General features: G+C 44.5%; 1 protein-coding gene and 1 long non-coding RNA gene across 2 annotated transcripts in view; one reads left to right on the plus strand and one right to left on the minus strand.

The window, feature by feature from the left end:
- The first annotated feature begins 9406 nt into the window (after positions 1 to 9406).
- Positions 9407 to 19887, plus strand: LOC126531305 (putative ammonium transporter 3). Its single transcript, XM_050178794.3, has 6 exons — positions 9407 to 10448; positions 12732 to 12803; positions 13200 to 13259; positions 14158 to 14234; positions 17627 to 17946; positions 19702 to 19887. Exons 1-6 carry the CDS (start codon positions 10036 to 10038, stop codon positions 19882 to 19884), a joined length of 1125 nt encoding a protein of 374 aa, XP_050034751.2. The 5' UTR covers positions 9407 to 10035; the 3' UTR covers positions 19885 to 19887.
- Positions 10327 to 19966, minus strand: part of LOC140218605 (uncharacterized) — a 42693-nt gene continuing 33053 nt past the window's right edge. The window contains exon 3 of the long non-coding RNA XR_011894811.1: positions 10327 to 10404. This is a non-coding gene — a long non-coding RNA (uncharacterized lncRNA). The remainder of the gene's footprint in view (positions 10405 to 19966) is intronic.

A 19966-nucleotide genomic window follows, 5' to 3' on the forward strand; every position in this document is an offset into this window, starting at 1 on the left:
GCGGCCACCGTTCGCGTTGTTGGCACCTCAAAGCCCAGACCTAGGCTTTAATCCTCTGGGTATTTTTAAAGCGAAGCTATAAAAACACCCCTGCGCCTCTCTTGCTGACCCTGGCTGCCTGCTGCTGCTGCTGCTCGGCGTTCTCGCCAAATAGATTACACTCGGCTGCGGGTCGGCGGCGTCATGTAGGAGCGATGGCTCACACTACTTCTGCCGCAGCAGTAGAAGGTAGAGGGATGTTGGCCGCTGGTGGAAAAGGCGAGAGTCGCGATGAGACGTGAAACGGGAGAGAGGGCACCGGAGGAGACGGCCTCACGTTCCACCGCCTGGACACTGCCTGGACCGTCGTATCCGCACCTCCAAGGGGATGTCGAGTACCTCAAACGAATGGAGCAGAAGGCCACCTTGCCACTTTCAACCCCTATAACGCTGGTTGCGTTCAAAGGTACATTACATTCTTCGCTAACATGAATAAGGCGTTCGCGTTCACTTTGCATTCACATTGAATAAACATAAACACATGTTTCAGCACTACTTATGCATTTACGGAAAACTTCACTGTATATAGATTCCAACAGGGCACGTTGGATCTGATGCATTTTTTTTCGGTTTGAGACCCTAACTGCGGGGGGAGGGGTGTCTACTTTGGCGGCGGCTGCGTATGCGGGCCCTACCTTGAAAGCGATCTGCGATAAGGGCAGTGTGCGCCGAGTGCAGATAGCTTCGTGTGAGCTGTGTTCTCGCCGCTTAGTTCACGTTGCAGCGACAGGCAGCACGAAGATCAATTCGCTCACTGCTGCTGCCGCGCTTCCTCAGGCCAGCGTTTTGACAGCGAGTGTCCGCAGTCATCGAGTGAAATGTGTTCATGTTTGCCTGCGTGCTCGTGACACCATGCTTGGTAATTGAGCTAGTAAGCGAATGTTTACAAGTTTATACGACCAATAACACTACTATCCTTACTTCGTATAGTTGTCTAATAATTTGCTTATGCAATCGATGCTTCGCCTTTCGGGCGAAACTGCGACTTCTTTTCATCCTTGTGCACCAAATTAGAAGGCAAGTATGTGCTGTTTTTGGGCACAGTAATAATAAAAATTCATTCACTCGGCACGACGAATCGCAATGTGCATGTAGCTATTTAAAAGATTCACTCAATGAACTTTGTAATAATTGAAAAGACAAATTCATTGGAAAAATTGAAATGGAGCAGTAGTGATGTGTCTGTTTTGCAGAAATCATCTGACATGCGTCGGTTTCCATATATCCGACCTTAACATTGCTACGAAATTGGCGCTTCAGTTAAGAGTTTCGTTTCTCTAGCAATGCAGTACAATCATAACTGAAATGTCTATGTATTTTTTAAATGATTTAGATCTATTCCAATACTCTCACTCCCTTTAATTCTCTCTTCCACATGCAGTGCAGAGTAGCATACCATAGCGCACCAGCTCAGGTTGACTTCTTCTTTCTTGTCAATAAAATATCTCTCTCTTTGGGGACGGATATATTGAAAGTGGTGCTAGTCTTAGGATTTCTAAGCAAACATCACTATATATGCTCGGTGTCAATTAAGCAATTGCAACATGTGCCCGAAGGTGAATAATTAAAAAGTTATTAGAGAATATCTTAATTAACACACACACACGTGTGTGTGTTAAAGAGAGAGGATAGTACGTGACCATACATCCTTGTCTTAGTTGAAGCCCGCAGTAAAATTGTAAAGTTATTGAATTGTCGACATCGCGAATTTCGCTGTAAGCTAGAGCTGGTATGCATTCGACAGTGTTTAATGAGGAGCAGTATGAAATACAGAAACGAGAGATTTCTGCGCACACGGTATCCATAGAAGGAATCGTTTTTGTTAAATGCTTCTGGGGCTGTTAGGCCTGAAGCTTCTTTGAATCACTTAAAAGATCCCTGTGAAAGAAAACTGCGTACCGGCTGACTGTAGTTCGACAACCGCTGACCGGGACCATAATCCTAGTTATAGCAAACTAGAACAATTCTAGTTCATCGTAATCTAGTTATGAAGGATGCCTGCCTGTGCTGACGGCAAGCTACATAATGATATTTTAACGTTATCTAGTCGTTGTCTTCATTGTCCTTACAGCATTATCTGTTCTGCTGTTTCTAACGAAGAAGTGTGTTATGACCATCTAGCTCAATATATGGAACGTCACCGCTGCCACGGATTTGCTTTTGATCATCGGGCTATTCTCGTGTGGTAAATTCGACTTTCTGGGGTTACTGCTTTCTCCTTGACGTCTGTAATTGTGCTTCACCACACTCCACGTACACTTAAGACATGCGCGTGGCGAAGTACCCTCAACTCTCCCAACTCAGTTGCTGTACGCGGCCTTGAGATACGAAGGAGCTCCATATAGGGGTGCGGATTACGTTATTACAACGCCCGCACTGCTAAGGTAAACTGGCACATTTCCTCGGTTTTTACCGCAGAGTCCGAGTTCGGACATAAATAATTAAGCAGCGCGCACTGCGAGCCTCTCTGGTACCTGTACTTAAAAATAAAACAGCGTGGTTAGCGCATCGACTTATCTTCACTGCTGTACAGATTTACTAAGAAGTGTATAGAAAACTATGTCCGAGCGTAGCCTCAACGTTTAGCTCCTTCGTTTTGCTTCTCTTTTTTTTTTTTTTTTTGGAAAGAGGATAGAGGAAAGGTGGTGAGGAAAGCGCTATAGAATTGAAACCTATCAGGTTCTTTCTCAGAAGAGGCTCCGGGAATATGTATTGTGTGCTAAAATTTGTACGCACACCACCCCGACTACCAATCTGTGCACCACTACATTGGGAACGTAGCGCTCCGCCTTTAATAATTGCGCGTCGAGATTGTTGCTAACAGCTTGAGCAAAACCATTAGCTGGGTCGATGGGAAACGCGAGCCGCGTGCTTAAGCCGCCCGGCGAGCTCCACAAAGGGCGGCATTTATGCGCTCGGCCGGTCGCATTTCGGCAGGGAGAGATGCCCGATCGTTTCCTCTCTGCTCATTTGAAATCAATCTTAAAGGAGGCCACGTGACCTCGCGCCCCGCTATGTCGGCCCAGCACTGGTAGGCACAACTGTTTGCGGCTCGCGCGTCGCTCCTGGAAGAAGCGGCTTTCTACAAGGGCGACATGGCTCGAAACGAGACTACTTTTGACAACAAGGAAGACGCCAATGACGTCGTCTGGATCCTGACAAGCTCGTTCTTGATTTTTACGATGCAATCCGGTGAGTATTTGGGCCCAATGCGAGAAAGAAATGCTTTGAAGGGAACCCGACGACATGTGGAGATTATCGCCAGTTTTTTTGCTGCATTTGGATAGAGCTGGAAAGAAATCTGGAGAGAATATTGGAAGTGGAAGAAGCCGAAGAATATGAACGCGGCTGTACGAACAAATGAACATGGTTTCTACATATTCGCTGCCATTTACAGAGGGAAATTGTGCATCGAAATCCCTTCATATGCCACTCACTAATGAAATAGTCTGTCAGAAGGCAGGAGTAAACGTTCATTATGCGTAAATCCGGCGCCATTGTATGCCCTCAGCGTACTAGTCAGAAGTCAGACGTTACCTTATGGTATGCGAACAAGTGGGAACTGGTTCGATTCATTGACGAAGTTACGTTCCACGTCATAAGCCATGCTCGTGATTTAGGTTAGCATCTTTTCCTGGTTAACTTTTCCTCGTGACTGGCACCGTCTGCAGTTTAGGAGACAGAATGAGTTGGTCTCTGGCGTTGACTGCATTTCCTTTATTTGTCCGCCGTCTCTTATGCGTTTCCAATGAAGCCAGCTCGCGTGAGGCATCTGAGATTGACAATAGCTTGAAGGACTGAATAGGCTGAATACTCAACTCTGATCAAATGCTGCTGATTGTTTGTATCGATTGCATGTATGGACTATTCTATTTCTCTGTGCTTTAGTCCTAATTCTTTTTTCTTGATTCTGTCAGAATTTTTTTCCATGTTCGCATGATCACAAAATGAAAAAAGTTACAGGGGAACTTAAGCCTCCTTACGTGCACTGAATGCGAAAGCATTATGACTCTTCCGCGCGGTACTTTTCACTTGGTCATGTGCTGGAATTGGGCAAAGTCAATTTTGAGGGTGGGCCACCCAAATTTTAGAGGTGGGCTAATTTAATTTTTGGAGTGAGCCAGGTCGGTCTTGAACGTGGGTTTGGAGTTGGGCCACGTCAATTTTGGGGATGGGTGAAGTCAATTTTGGGAGTGGACGAGATCCATTTTGAACGTCGGTCAACTAAAGTTTCGAATTGGGAAAAGTCAATTTTGGGGTGGGCCACCCAAATTTCGGGGTTGGCCAAATAAATTTTGGGAGTGTTCCAGGTCGGTTTTTAAAGTGGGTAAACTCCATTTTCCATGAGGCTGTGTGACGCAGCGCGAAACAGTACAAGGGACACAAAAAAAATGAGGACAAGCGCTCGCTTTTTCTGTGTCCATTCTCCTGCTTCGCCCTGCACCACACAGCCTCATGGAAAACCACCTAGCCTAAACCATCACCCTTCAATCTTCTAATTGGGCGAAGTCAATTTTTTTGGGTGTGGGCCACGGCGTCTACCCGACGCCGTGGCTGTTCACCGTGGGATTTCGCAGTGCGAGCCGCAGCAGGTCCAGCGCCGATAATGTGACGTCATCACTTGATCACGTGGCTTTTGTCACCATCGGATGTCAACCCGGGATGGACGCCGGATTTTCCGCTTCATGGGACATATAATGATTTCGCATTACTATTTTCTTACCAGCGTTCCTTGTTCACCTTACGCTGCCACACTTGTAATGGCTTCGCCTCACTACAAGCACTGTTGTGGCGGTGCATCCTTTACAGGAACTAGTGTCTGGAGAAGAGCGCGAAAGAACTCAAAAACAAAGGCAAACGGCACTCGCGAATTACTGATAAGAATGAGTGAGATGAAGATGGAAACTCTAAAACCAAAATACGCAAGCTATTCTGTTTGGAATTCAAGGTAGTGCCGATATATAAGCATCATCTTGCACACGAGCTTCATCTCACACACACACACACACACACACACACACACATATATATATATATATATATATATATATATATATATATATATATATATATATATATATATATATATATATATATATATATATATGTATATATATATATATAGATATATATATATGCACACACAAACACTCCCAGAGTTCACTGTAGAGGCATAGATAAATACCCAGTAAAGTGGGCTGGAAAACGGCGCTGTGGTAACTCAATTGGTAAGACCATCGCACGCGTAAAGCGAATACATGGGGGTTCGTATCCCACCTGCGGGCACTTTCTTTTTGTCCACTTTCATTTTCGTATATTTATCATTTCTACATTTAAGTTAAATACACAAGTAATTTCCTCTATGTTTCCATTGTTTGTTGGCTTTGTATGGTTGTAACTTACACAAACCGAGCCCCTCGGTTCCTTTTCCTCTCGTTCATATATACGGGGTGTTCCAGCGAACACTTTCAAAATTTTATATAGCACAATTCTAGTTCATGGGCTGGGCTACTCGAAGAGGCGTACATTACTTACAAAAAAAAAAGATATTCATAAGCAACCAATTATCAAAAAGTCACTAATAATGTTTTTAGCTAATTACCTTATGGTAATTATTGCAATTTACAAATTCTAGCCGTGGAGTTCGCAAGGATGAATTCTCAGGATGACACCAGTTTCTAGATATTAATTTCCATACTTTGCGGAGAAATGCATTGGCGTTCCGGTTACTTTTGAGCTTCAATGCATCAAACGACGATTTGTTAAGAAAGCAAATGGAACGGCAGTGCATTTTTACCGCAAGCTTGACGCTGTATATCTCGTAAATGGTGCCATCCACACAATTCTTTTCAAGTGGGTATGCCTTCCAATCTCGCCCGCTAGAATTTGTAAATTGCAATATGTTTCTTAAGGTAATTAGTTAAAAAACTTAATTGCTGCATTTCTGATAATCAGTCGATTATGCATTTCAATTACTTGTGCAAATAATGTTCGTATCTTCGAGTAGACCAGCTCATCGACTAGAATTCTGCTATCTGCCACAGGCAATAGCAAAAAAGTTTTGACAGTATTCGCTGAAACACCTTGTATATATATGCTTGCACAGCTTTAGCCATGATGACGTAGCCTGCGCTCGAAGTAAAATTTGATACCCCGCCCCATGACTCGTTACCTCCCCTCGCGTGTGCGGTGCAGGAATTTGCAAATCCAAAGGCTATACCACCTGTGGTGGCTTAGCGGAAACGACATTGCGCCGCTCAGCATGGGATCAAATCCCGGCCACGTAGGCATCATTTCGATGGGGGCGAAATGCATAACGTCCCGTCCACCGTGCATATTCGGTGCACATCAAGCCGGAGTACCCCAGTACGGCGTGCCTCATAATTTGATGGTGGCTTCGGCACGTAACACACCAGATTTTTTCCCCCCCAGAGACTACAGCGCACTGGGGGCAATGTGGTGCAGGCTACGGATTGCTCGAGTCCGGTTTCGTTTCCCGCAAGAACGAGGTGAATATCCTCGTGAAGAACGCCACTACGGTGCTGTTCGGTGGCCTGGTTTTCTGGGTTGTCGGCTACGGTATCGGCTTCGACCCGATGAAGAACCCATACTTCAGCTTCGGCAAATTCTTCACCAGCGCTGATGAGATCCACATGGGGCAGCGGTACTCACGGTACGTCTTTCAGGTACGTCAGATGGCCGGTTTTCTTCGTTTTGTTTGTTTGTTTGTTTGTGCGTGCGCGTGCGCGAGGTGAGAGAGACATAGAGTGATGGGACTTCTGTCGCATTCATGTTTTCGTCGGTGCACGTAATGAAAACACTGACCCGTACTAGTGGAGTTGTGAATTAATTGGAGGTGTTAGTTACATCGTGACCCCATTGTTCTAAATGCACCGCCTTCTCGTTGTTTACCAGTGTTCATGGAGGACATCGATCAGCGCTCACAACTTTGACGCTTTTATCCTTGCTTCACTAATGCCATTCTCTGTTCACCCATTCTTTGACACTTCCTTTATCTAAGTAAAGCAAAATGGGAAATCTTCTGGTTCTTAGCATTGCACTGCTTGTTTTATTCCGAGTCTTTTCTTTATATACGAAAAAAAAACAATAAAAATGTAAGAGAGGAAAGGCGCCTTCAGAAAACACGTGACATTCTGCCAAGTTTTGTGGGTCGCCCCAGTGCCACAAATGTCAGATAAGTTACGCAGCGCGTCTGAGCTACGCTTTACCCTGGCTTCTGTCGCATCAATAACAAAATCTCGTAAAGCGCTCAAAGATAGGCGGTGACCGGCGCCGATCTTTACTTGCTAGTGAGCTATAATGTCATCCGCATATTCATAGGGCCACTACGAAATTGCTCTCATTTCCGCATTAAGGCTGAAGCGGACCGCTTCAGTCTAGCAAATGTTGTCGGAGTCACGCAAAAGCTATCGTACAGGTGAACGGGGAAGTAATGTGGGTCATGCCGTTTTGGGATATTCAGTGGCGTGATGCGACAAAGCTACATGGCAGAAAGTGCAGCTACTGTTTCACCGGTAAGGGCGCCAGAAGCAGGGTGCAGCATCGTCTTATCATAAAAACAAACGTCTTATAAACAAATGGTAACATTGCTTCCCCACGCGTGTTCGAAATAATTCAGCATCTGTCGCAGCTTACGGATAACATTTCTTTTCATCTGCCTCGTAACGAAATCGCGTAAGCGAAAGTCGACGCAACATATGCAATATACCGAGGGCCGATGTAGATAGGTCCAGCACATGTAAAAAAAAGAAAAGAAAAATCTTTCAAGCATATTTTAATGTGATAGTGTACTCGTGTTTGTTGGTTATAAGGACTAAACTATAATTGGGGCATGGAGATTATGTTGTTAAGCAGGAAAATTCTTGCTAAACTGAAAGATTTCCACCCACGCAACTGAGAGCACAGAGCTATAGGAAACAAGAAACACGCTTTCTTAGAAACCTGTTTAGGTTTCCTTCGTAGATTTGGGCTACAGTGGGGTAGCACAAATTCCTTTCACGCATCTGCATCCACCGTGCGTGCTTCCGCAGAACTGATTTGCCACATTCTTTGCAAATTACGTGCGTGGGCACTCGTAATACACACAAAAAAGAAATAGGAATCTGGCCGGGCCAAGTCTAACCTTTCTTCACGCGGGTTATTTCGTTATTTCGTAATAACGGCGTTCATTGTAAAGTTGTTCCACTGTACGAAAGAAAGAAGCAAATGGAGTGGACGTTGTGCAGTGCAAGAAGAAGCGGCTGTGGATTGGAACGTTGGAATTTTGGACGAGTCAGTTCAGTTCGAAGTTAACCAGAAACGCTTTCGGATATTTCAGCATCATTCGCGTAGCCGCCAGCGATAATATACCGGAATTCGTAACACCTGTAAACCACCTGTACATATGTCTTTCTTCCGTGGTTAATCCCCTGGTGGTCAAAATTAATCCAGAGTCTCCCACTACGGCGTGCCTCATGATGAAATTGTGGTTCTGGCACGTAAAACCGCACAGTTCAATTCAGAATTCAGATTTGTCTTTTCTATTTGCATCGTATGTGTTAATTTTTTAGTGGAGGACAAGAGAAAATTGATGGTGTCAAGACCTTTATTAATTATATAGAAATGCAAACAGTATCCGCTGCCCCATGCAGCTTAGCGGAGTTGAAAAAGAACATCTAGTTATTAAAATTATGGGGCTTTACGTACCAAAACCACTTTCTGATTATGGGGCACGCCGTAGTAGGGGACTCCGGAAATTTGTACCACCTGATATACCACCAACGTGCACCTAAATCTAAGTACACGGGTCAGGAAGACATCTAGACTTTGTTTGTTTTGCTCTGGCAAATTCATCTTTCTGTAGGCAAGACGCAATACTTTGTTGCCCTGGTGCTTTTCTCGCTGCATCAACTTCTTCTACTGCCTTTTTCCCATGAACTTACTTGTAGGAATTAGTGGGGAGTGATTAGCATCTTATCCTTTCTTTGCTTTTTTTTCTCTCCACCGTGTTTTTGCCGTCCATTAAGTAAACGGTAGTTCCAATATATGTCACAAATTTACGAAATGAGGCTAGTTACTTTGTGAATAGCATGATGAACAGGGGAGGTATTCTGTACGAGTCCGCCTAGTGGACATGTCCATTTCGTCTTCTGCTTAGCTTCTGATTGGCTGGGCTGGGCTTCGCGTCCACAGCAGCGAGGAGCCACAGCCAATCAGCACTCTAGCAGCAGACGAAATGGACATGTCCATTAGGTGGACTCTTACAGAATACCTCTCCAGGACGGACGACACAGGACAAGAATGAAAGACGGAATTACGCATGCGCTGACCACCAAACTGGCGGCCTTGTTTAGAGTGGTGCGGAATGCATAAAGTTTAATTGTCACCACGACATACGAGAAAAATGCACAGAGAGGAAGTCGGTTGTGGAAACGCTATCTTTCTCGCATAGGGTACTGACGGTGCGCCTGCGTTTTAACTTTACTTTTGTACTTATATACACTTATATATTTTCAAACTCGCGCTCAGGTGTGACTCAAAACGTAACTGCAAGACTTCAGACGAACACTTAAGTCCAGTTTAGACACGCATAAGTCAGCGTTTGTGCTTGGTTGCTATTCCACATCATCAAGTTCTGTAATGGCGGCGTTTTGAGTCAACGAGAGAGGGCGCCTAGCAGCCCTCTCAACCAATCAGAGCCGAAGAGATGGGGAATTCAACAATATGGCGGCATTTAACCATTGTCAAGTAGTACTCCTTGTTTATTTCATGCACCGCTTGTACTAGTCTATTCTTCGCTTTATGTCCTCGACCGAGGTCTCACTGTTACATTTTGAATATAGCAGAAGCAACTAGGTTAATCTTTGACGTTACTCAAGTGCGACATTACGATTCACCATTTGTTACTTTTTCATCTTTTTCGTGTTATAAGAAACAGCTTCTTTTTAAAAAGTAATTTTCATCGCTGTTAGCACCTCAGCTCATGTCGGAAGTGAAATGGCGTATAGCACACCGCTCCACCTGATCCGCCACCTAAACATTTCTCATCTAGTCGTTCCGCGGGCTTCCTTTAATTCCTATGGGCAGCTAGCGTACGCAACCACATCGACGGCACTCGTATCGGGCTCCATGGCCGAGCGCACCAAGTTCACCTCGTACTGCCTGTTCTCGGCTCTGGCCACGGTGCTGTACTGCGTGCCGGCCGGGTGGCTCTGGAATCAGGGCGGCTTCCTGGCGCGCATGGGCGCCGTCGACATCGGCGGATCGGGAGTGGTGCACCTGCTTGGCGGGTGCGTGGGTCTGGTCGCCGCCGTCGTGCTCGGGCCACGGCTGGGACGCTATGACTCCGGCACGGCGCCGCTGCCCCTGGGCAACCCCACCAACGCGTTGCTGGGACTTTTCATGCTCTGGTAAGGAACACGCCTCCTCCGCAGTAATGAAATGGACACTGAAGAGAAACGCAATTTGAGCTGTGTTCCTAAATTGGCCCTTATACGAAACCAGAAAGATGTTACTGCTACCGTGAGAGGAGGCGTGGAAAGGCCAGGAAAGACGAAAAAAAAAAAAAAAGAAAGAAAGGAAAGGGGTGGGGGGCGACGCCGCCTTCAAGTTCCCGCATCGGCTCGCGGTGACGTCATGGAGTTTGACGCCGTCTGCGCGGGCGTAGGTAATTCTTTATCGATAGATATGGAGTACATATTGTAGTCTGAAGAAAATCCAAAGACTGAACTTGGCAAGTTTCGAGACTTTTACCGAGCTACAACGGGCCCACAACGGCCCAATAACCAAAGCAGTGTATACTTTGAAATCTTTGGCGTCATACTGAATTACGGACCTGGAGTTTACGGCGCAAAATTGGAAGATTGATGCTATGACGTTCGTTTCATTTTCTAATAAGCCACGTGTTACTGCGATATCAACGAAAATATAGTTTTCAAAGATTAATCTATTATTATAAATTGATTTTTGTGTTCATCTTTAGCGTCCCTTCAAAGCGCAGGCTCAACAAATGACATGTTGCTGCCAAAATTCGGAATGCACACTGGGCGCTGTAGTAGCGAGAGTGCGCGACTCAGCCTAGTTGAACTTGAGTAGAATACTAGAGTAATTAGGTACGCGATGCGTGCGCCATTGCATTTACGGCGCTGCCACGTAAGAAACTTCATCTTAGGCGTCTGGGCGCATCTGCGCAATAATTTGCAGAAACAGATCAAAATACTCCTTCGATACATTCCTGTTGTGTCTCGATTTGTGTTGAAGAATCGGCTCGAAAGTAACTTGGAAGTTTCATCTTGTGTGACCCGGTGCTCTCTCTCTGTGTTCTTATGTCATGGTGCTTCATGTCGCCTTATAGCCGGAAACAAATGGAGAGGTTTCATGCGTCGTTGTGCTTACCAGAGCGTGGCTTCACAACAGTACAGAGTTTTTAGAAGTAGTGCATAATCGCTCTGCAGTGCACGCGACGATCAAAGTTGGTATAACAATCATTGAAAGTGGTTTGATAACGATAGCTACATATGTAATCGTGTTTGCGCATGTTCTTTCATTTTTTCCCTTCGCTTAGAGAGGGATTGTGACGGACAGCCGCAGTGGCATTGTTCTGCGTACCAAGCTAAATTGTTCTCCTTTCATACATTTTCTCAATCACAACACTGTTAAATGTACACCCGTGAGCAAAAGTATACGAACCATAGGGTCGCCGAAGAAACTGAATTTCTTCGTATTTGATAAACATAAACCGGAATTAACGAGTACATTGAAAAGTTCGCAATGCCAAGTTTGGACTGCAGTCCTCAATTTCAAGTTGCATTCACAGGCAGAGGAAAAAACAACAACGGCTTTATCGCGCAACCCCTGGTTCGTATACTTTTGCTCACGGTAGTACCTACATTTATTGTAACAGGCCTATATAATTCATGAAACTTTGCTACGAATTATTTCAAGGTCGCGAATTTAGCCCGTAGAAACGTGGAAAGCATGAAGTGTTGCCTCGAATGCGAATAGAAACAATGTTAGCAATGCTTCCTTTTGTGGTTGCGCGCGCAGTTGACGCGCCATAAAGATACAAACCTAATTGGTAAACATTATGTCAAGATGAGTTATTCATAAATTCTGATAAAAGCAGTATTCGAGGACTCGGGAGACACCACCCTGCGCGGCCAATATTTAGAAAAAAAAAAAAACCAGGTCAGCACTCGTGTTGCGTCTCTCTTCTTTGTCCATTTCGATGTGCCTGCAGTAAGTAACAATGCTAATGTACCGACTCGCCCAGCTACCTACCGTACTAAAACCACAAAAACCCTACATGAAACGTTTCTAAGGAGATAAGGCTATTGTTAGCGTCTACGTCTCCATCGCATTCAAAATAAAGAGGCGCGTTTAGCAGAGCGCATATTCATTATACATAGTAATTTATGGTGACAACATTGCTATGCATTGCTATGTTATTCAATTAGATATCATGTTGGAGGAAATATGGTACTGGGCGTAGAATGACATTTTCCTAGAGTAACATAAAATAAGCGAAAGTAGCATGAAACTACAATTATTCTGTCACTCTTACATACTCCGTAACTCCGACTAAAGTAAAAAAATTGCTGTTATATGTTAGGAGTTCTTTTAAACGGCTAATAAGAATGAATGAGCGTACAATGAAGATTATGATAGTTTTGTTTTTTTCTTCTACAACACAGGTGGGGATGGCTTGGATTTAGCGCTGGAAGCACTATGGGAATCGTGCGAAACAAGTGGAAATACTCCGCGAGGTAAAGTCATAAATTGTGTGCATAACAGTAACGCCACTAGTATATTTGCGTTGTTGAGAAACAATGTTAATATTATCCTCCTTTTGCGGTTCTTGAACAGGAGAAAAACTGAACCAGCCATGTTCAATCAGAGCTTAGCCTGATAGGTTTAGTCCGCCATAACAGCTTCTTTATACACAATGCCAGCTAAGATCCTAGGTTGAAAATGTAGTGTTCTAATTTTTTTCACAAGCTTGGTATTTCGTAAAGACATGACGGTAAATGTTGGTACTTCAGAGACGTAAACGTCAGTATGAGTGTGCTACTTCCGGTTGTTCCATCTGCAAAATAAGTATAAGCAAAATGTGTGGCACTTCACCGAAAACGCCGCGTATACGCTCCCGTTCTATTTCCCAGGGCCTCAGTGACGACTATCCTGGCGTCAATGACCGGTGGCTTCGTGGGAATGGCAATGAGGTTGGTTACATCGTAATCAACATGTTTTGTTGGTCTTCTCGGTGTTATAAAAAACTCAAGGTGTATAGCTCGCTGCAAGAACTTCGTTTTTTATGCATGTTGAGTTCATGACGTCACGGACGCCAAATGTGCATGGTGTCTTGTTATACAGGCATATCATTTTTAAGTTTTATTTAAATTTTAATAATCGTCAGTGGCAGATGGCATAATTCTTGTCCTTGAGCTGGATTATTTGAAGAGGCGGACATTGCTAGCACGTGAAATCGGAACATATATATATCCAACTTATTCACAACGATGTACTAATTGACTTCCTGATTAATTACTTTATGGCACATATTGCCATTTACGAAATGCAGCCGGTGAGCTTGCAAGACGTATCCACTTGAAATTAATTTCCAGGATGACACTACTTTCGAGATATTATTTCCCAAAGTGTGGAACGAAATACATGGGCGTTCCAGTTACTTTTGTGCGTCAATGCACAGAAGAGTGTTTTGATAAACAAGTGGAACAACAGTGCATTTTTACGGCAAGTTTGATGACGTATATCTCTAAACTGGTGTCATTCTGGAAATTTATTCCAAGTTGATACGTCTTGCAGTCTCACTGGCTACAATTCGTAAATTGCATCATGTGCCGTAAATTAATGCAAAAGATAATAAATGGATTTTTGTTAACTAGTTCAATATGTGTTTCGAGTTGTGCAAGTAATGTCCGCCTCTGTGAATAATCCAGCTCAAGGACTAGAATTACCTTATCTGCAACAGGCTATTTTTAAAGATTATAGATAATACTTAAAAATGATCACCCTGTATAGCTTGCCGCTATGCCTTCATGGCGAGTAGTGGCCATATTATTTATTTACGTCTTCACAATTCCCGTTTTTTCTTTTCAGTTTCATCTTGAAGAAAGGTCAGCATGACGTCTCGTGGCTCATGAACACCGTCATGGGATCGCTTGTGGCTATCTCAGGTAGTATCTTATCTATATCTAAGGTTTAGAGAAAAAAATAGCCTGTCCTAATTTAACTTCAAATAAAAATGTAATCGGAATAGATCAAGCGCGCTTTCATATGTTCATGTGGCATAGACTTGGGTCGTCTGTGTGTAGACTCTGCATTTAAGAAAGATGCGCTCGAGCGATTTCACGGCGCCGCTCAGTGTTCCCAGTTTAAGGATTAGAGGTTTGACGATTGCGGTAAAGACGACAGCTACTGTATGCAAAGTGCAGCCGAAGTCGGTAACACAACTTCTCAATTTGCCGGGTTAAGCATAGCAGGAAGCTTGACTAAATCTCTCTCGACATTAAAACGAGCGTTAGGTTCTCGGTGCCCATCAAAGCAGCGCAAAACTATGGACTCCTTTTCTTCATAACTTGTCGCAAGAGGCTTGTCGTCAAAACTTACTGACGCTTTTTCACTCAGGAAGAATCATTTTTCCACATTAAGCGCCCACATGACAATTTCTCTGCCTATGAAAACCCCTTTCTTCACCGGCTAGAACAATTATTTTATATTATACTATACTATATTATATTATATTATATTATATTATATTATATTATATTATATTATATTATATTATATTATATTATATTATATTATAGCGTGTGATTAAGTCGAAACCTCAGCAGTCATGGAGGCATTGCGGAATCAGGGTGTAGACGAGCCGTATGTAAAAATACTGAAAGATATCTATAGCGGCTCCAGAGCCACCGCAGTCCTCCATAAAGAAAGCAACAAAATCCCAATAAAGAAAGACGTCAGGCAGGGAGATACGATCTCTCCAATGCTATTCACAGCGTGTTTACAGGAGGTATTCAGAGACCTGGATTGGGAAGAATTGGGGATAAGAGTTAAGGGAGAATACCTTAATAACTTGCGATTCGCTGATGATATTGCCTTGCTTAGTAACTCAGGGGACCAACTGAAATGCATGCTCACTGACCTGGAGAGGCAAAGCCGAAGGGTGGGTCTAAAAATTAATCTGCAGAAAACTAAAGTAATGTTTAACAGTCTCGGAAGAGAACAACAGTTTACGATAGGTAGCGAGGCACTGGAAGCGGTAAGGGAATACATCTACTTAGGACAGGTAGTGACTGCGGATCCGGATCATGAGACTGAAATAGTCTGAAGAATAAGAATGGGCTGGGGTGCGTTTGGCAGGCATTCTCAGATCATGAACAGCAGGTTGCCATTATCCCTCAAGAGAAAAGTATATAACAGCTGTGTCTTACCAGTACTCACGTACGGGGCAGAAACCTGGAGGCTTACGAAAAGGGTTTTACTTAAATTGAGGACGACACAACGAGCTATGGAAAGAAGAATGATAGGTGTAACGTTAAGAGATAAGAAAAGAGCAAATTGGGTGAGGGAACAAACGTGACTTAATGATATCTTAGTTGAAATCAAGAAAAATAAATGGGCATGGGCAGGACATGTAATGAGGAGGGAAGATAACCGATGGTCATTTAGGATTACGGACTGGATTCCAAGGGAAGGGAAGCGTAGCAGGGGGCGGCAGAAAGTTAGGTGGGCGGATGAGATTAAGAAGTTTGCAGGGACAAATGGCCACATTTAGTACATGACCGGGGTAGTTGGGGAAGTATGGGAGAGGCCTTTGCCCTGCAGTGGGCGTAACCAGGCTGATGATGATGATGATATTATATTATATTACATTATAGTGTAAGTAAATGTTACTAGCTTTCTCCCCCCCCCCCCCCCCCCCCGCTCTATGATATTTAGAATTCTCAGGTTCACCTTCCTTTAGGGCCATTCTATCTATTAGCCACTTCCCTCGAGTAGCAGCATGTAGGCTAATACGCGCCGGAAAACACCAAATGTCCTTTTTCTAGTCAAACAGCTTTCTGTCTTCTTTATATATCACTCATGTGTATATCTTCAATTGACGCGTACACGGCACGATGAAAGAAAGTTCGGCAGCATGTTACACTCCTTTAACACGTGAAGGCGAAAGCCTGCTGCACACTTGGTAATGCATCAAGTTGTGCGATCGGAGAGGTCAGACTTATTGCAAGACATAACGAACGAGCCGCAGTGTTAAGTACACCTGTGGCGCTTTATGTCGACATTCTCAATGACACATGCGAGCACTTAATGCACTGCCTAAAGGTGCAGCATGCTTTTCGCCAGTAAGTGTTACAAATGTGAAACGCAAGCTGAACACAAATACGTTGCATCCTCTCAGCAGGGGAAAGCAGCACTCGAACGCCTCGCTCCCGCCGCTCCGCACGTCACACCTCGTTTCCCGCTTGGCGAGCATCCTCGGCCGTTGCGTACGTCCGACGCCTACCGCGCGATGCGCTAGGCCCCGGACGAGCGTTCTCCATCGCCGTCTCTCTCGCTTCGCAGTCAACTATCACCGCAACCGCTGCCGCCGCCGCCGCGTGACGTTAGCGACGCAATACCTACTTTTTTTTTTGTCCTTGCGCGTCGCTCGTTCCCCTCTCCACCCGCCGTTCGCTCGGATCATAGTTGATGTTGGCTAACGACATTCCTTCACTTGAACAAAGAAGACTGAAACACAGGCTAGATTTTCTTGCGTAATCTAATTAATCAAAAATTGGCTCTGGACCCTTCGCTATATGTAAGTCATCTCTCCACAAGGTATACACGACACCATGGTCCGGATACACTGACACCTATCTATGCTAGGACAGACAGTTATAAGTTCTCCTTCTTTCCCCGGACTATTCCTGAATGGAATTCGCTGTCCGCCCCTTACAACATGTGACTGTGTTTTATGTAAGTCTTTATTGTCTTTTTTTTGCATAGAATGTGTTCTCCTTGCAGTTGAATGAGCCAGGCAAGTCCTCGACTCTCAAACTCCCTTGCCTTTGGTGTGCAATTCCCTTGCCTTTTTTTTACGTCGTTTTGTTTGCACCATGGATTGCTTAAAGCATTGTGTTTTGATCTTTTCACGAAGTGTTTCATCAATATATCATTGTACAGCTTATATAAATATATATATATATATATATATATATATATATATATATATATATATATATATATGTGCGTGTGTGTGTGTGTGTGTGTGTGTGTGTGTTTGAATGTACACGAACGTATATTGTATGTCTTGTATTCAATGTCTGCCCGTCCTGCAAGGACCACAATGTGGTCTACAGTATGTAATAAATAAATAAATAAATAAATAAATAAATAAATAAATAAATAAATAAATAAATAAATAACAATCTTTTTTTTTTTTTTGTACCGCTCGACTAGACCTGCTGCGCTTTTTGCAAGGCCATCGCCCAACGAGTCACTTAAGGATTTCACCTTACGTTGTGGCGAAGTTCTGTCTGTGACCCCGTACACATATACACACGCGTGGTCGGCGCAGGCGGCGCGCCCATCTTCCGTCCCTGGGCCGCGTTGGTGGTGGGCGCCGTGGCGGCCCTGCTGGTGCTGGCGGCCATCCCGCTGCTGGACCGGCTGCACGTGGACGACCCGACTGAGACGTTCGCCGCGCACGGCGTCTGCGGCCTCTGGGGGCTCCTCGCCATCGGCCTGTTCCCCGAACGCGACACGCTCATGGACTACACGCACGGCCGGTCCGGACTGCTGGCCGCCGGCGGGGACGCCAGCCTGCTCGCCGTGCAAGCGGTGGCCGCCGCTTGCATCATCGCCTGGGCCATCGGTGCCTCGACCGTGCTGCTGCTTGTGAGCTTTTTATCCGTCCCGAACGAAGTATCTAAGAGGCCACTTGCGGTGGTTGCGTGCTTCAACTGGGAAGCGCCATATATTTTATGACTGTGCAGTGGAGACGGTGAGGCCTCTTTTGCGGTAACATATAGGTCGGCGGACATCGCTATGATAATCACTACTCAATTTATTTATTTATTTATTTATTTATTTATTTATTTATTTATTTACTCATTCAGGAGCTGCTTCGCCTTTGCAAGCATTACAGCAACGGATGTGGCTAAATCATGCAATATATTATAATTGACGTCCAACTAAACGCGCCAGGCGCGATAAAATTATCATTTGACACTACGTTAGCATATGCGAGTGAAAGGTGATCATACTTATGGTCCGACGATAAAGTTAAAACCTAATATTACCTTTACACCACTAAGTAACTGTACAATTAGTTATTTTTGGGCATATGTTGCAGATGCTGCACTGAGACACGTCATTGTTCGAGGTAAGTCGACATTATAATGTAGAGCCCGCCTTAACGCTGACGCTGGATTGCGCTCAGATGAACGAGAGAAGAAAAAGAATGACGATCATAAGTGATCATCGAAGCAGCCTATGTGCCGATCGGGTTTTTTTTTTCTTTCTCGTGCACTCTAGTGGTGGCTCGGACGCGATTCGAATACGCAACCTTCTGATCTAGAGTTAGATTTCCGAGACTTTCCCCACTATTGAGATACTCTCCAAAGACTTGAGAAGAAATGCAATGACGTTCAAGTTACCATAATTCTAAACAGCCGACATTTGAGCGGCACTGGAAGACGTAAACAGGAACACCAATTTGTTTTGTCACAAAGCTTGAGGACAATTATTTTGTTGGTGGCGCTCCTCTCAGGACTCCTATACTAGGCCTCGTGCACCGACCGGTTTTGATTCCGAAATCTTTAAGGTGTGCTCTAAATAACTAGAAGGTCAATTAGCCAGTCCTAGTTAATTGAATAATCAATTAGTGATTATTACATATTTACTTACATGCTCCGCCGGTAGTAATGCGCGGCTGAAAAAGAACGCCACCACCACCACCACCACCACCAATAAAAAAAACACGTTATCTCCACTGCAGTTTTCATTTTATTTTTGGCTTTTGGCGTTTCCCATTTGATGCAGGTGGCATAAACAATACCGTTCACCCGCTGCGATGAATGAAAGGCTGTGGCGTTGCACGGCTGAACATGAAATGGTGGGCTCGATTCCGATGCGCACCGAACACAATGACGCTTATGTTACAGTTTTCGGTGCACTGAATAACCACTGCGCGACGATAGCGTTCCACTGCTGGGGTCGAGGGATCCCGCACGTTTGTTCCAAATTAGCGCGGAGCTCCCATTACCACATTTCTCGTAGTCCTTGCATAGATCTGGCGCCTAAAACCTCAACAGTTTATTACAGTCGATGCTTTAAAACGTATATAACGAATTATCGGACATAACAAAGTAAAAATGTTTCTACCCGATATCGCGGCGTAACGAACGTCAATAACGCATACCGGATATAACGAATGCGTCTTCGTGTCAGGTTCGACTTCGCTATGACGACGTCCGACCACATAGCTATTGCGGTCACACCAAAGTGGAAATTGCTGGTAGAAAAAAAAAATTCCACATGCTGAAGCGTTTGTATTTGCCACAGGAGTTTTAGCGGAGGCGTAAGCACCCCTCAGCAGCGCGAGAATTGAAGTGCCTCTTTCATTTCTATGTTTTGCTCATGTATTCGCAGCTGATCAAGTACACGATCGGACTGCGCATGACTGCAGAACAGGAAATCCTGGGTCCTGACCTCGTGGACCACGACATTGAGCACGACTACAACTCGCCTTTTCTTCGCGCCCTGCAGGAACACTACCGAGCCGGTCGCAAGTTGAAAGCCCTGAAAATTAAAGTTGACATTCTTAGAGAATAAAAAGAAAAAAGCGCATTTCTACTGGTACGTGTTAATTACGATACTTCTGGGTTTTGCAAAACCCAGCTACGAGTCGTCTTCG

Source organism: Dermacentor andersoni, chromosome 5 (assembly GCF_023375885.2).
Source record: "Dermacentor andersoni chromosome 5, qqDerAnde1_hic_scaffold, whole genome shotgun sequence".
Classification (NCBI taxonomy): Eukaryota; Metazoa; Arthropoda; class Arachnida; order Ixodida; family Ixodidae; genus Dermacentor; species Dermacentor andersoni.

Bases quoted from the DNA above. Each gene is read 5' to 3' on its own strand.
- LOC126531305 (XM_050178794.3), top strand. From the start codon at position 10,036: ATGGCGTATAGCACACCGCTCCACCTGATCCGCCACCTAAACATTTCT. The intron at 10,449-12,731 runs GTAAGGAACACG...TCTACAACACAG, and splicing joins CTGGGACTTTTCATGCTCTG to GTGGGGATGGCTTGGATTTA. The intron at 12,804-13,199 runs GTAAAGTCATAA...TCTATTTCCCAG, and splicing joins AAGTGGAAATACTCCGCGAG to GGCCTCAGTGACGACTATCC.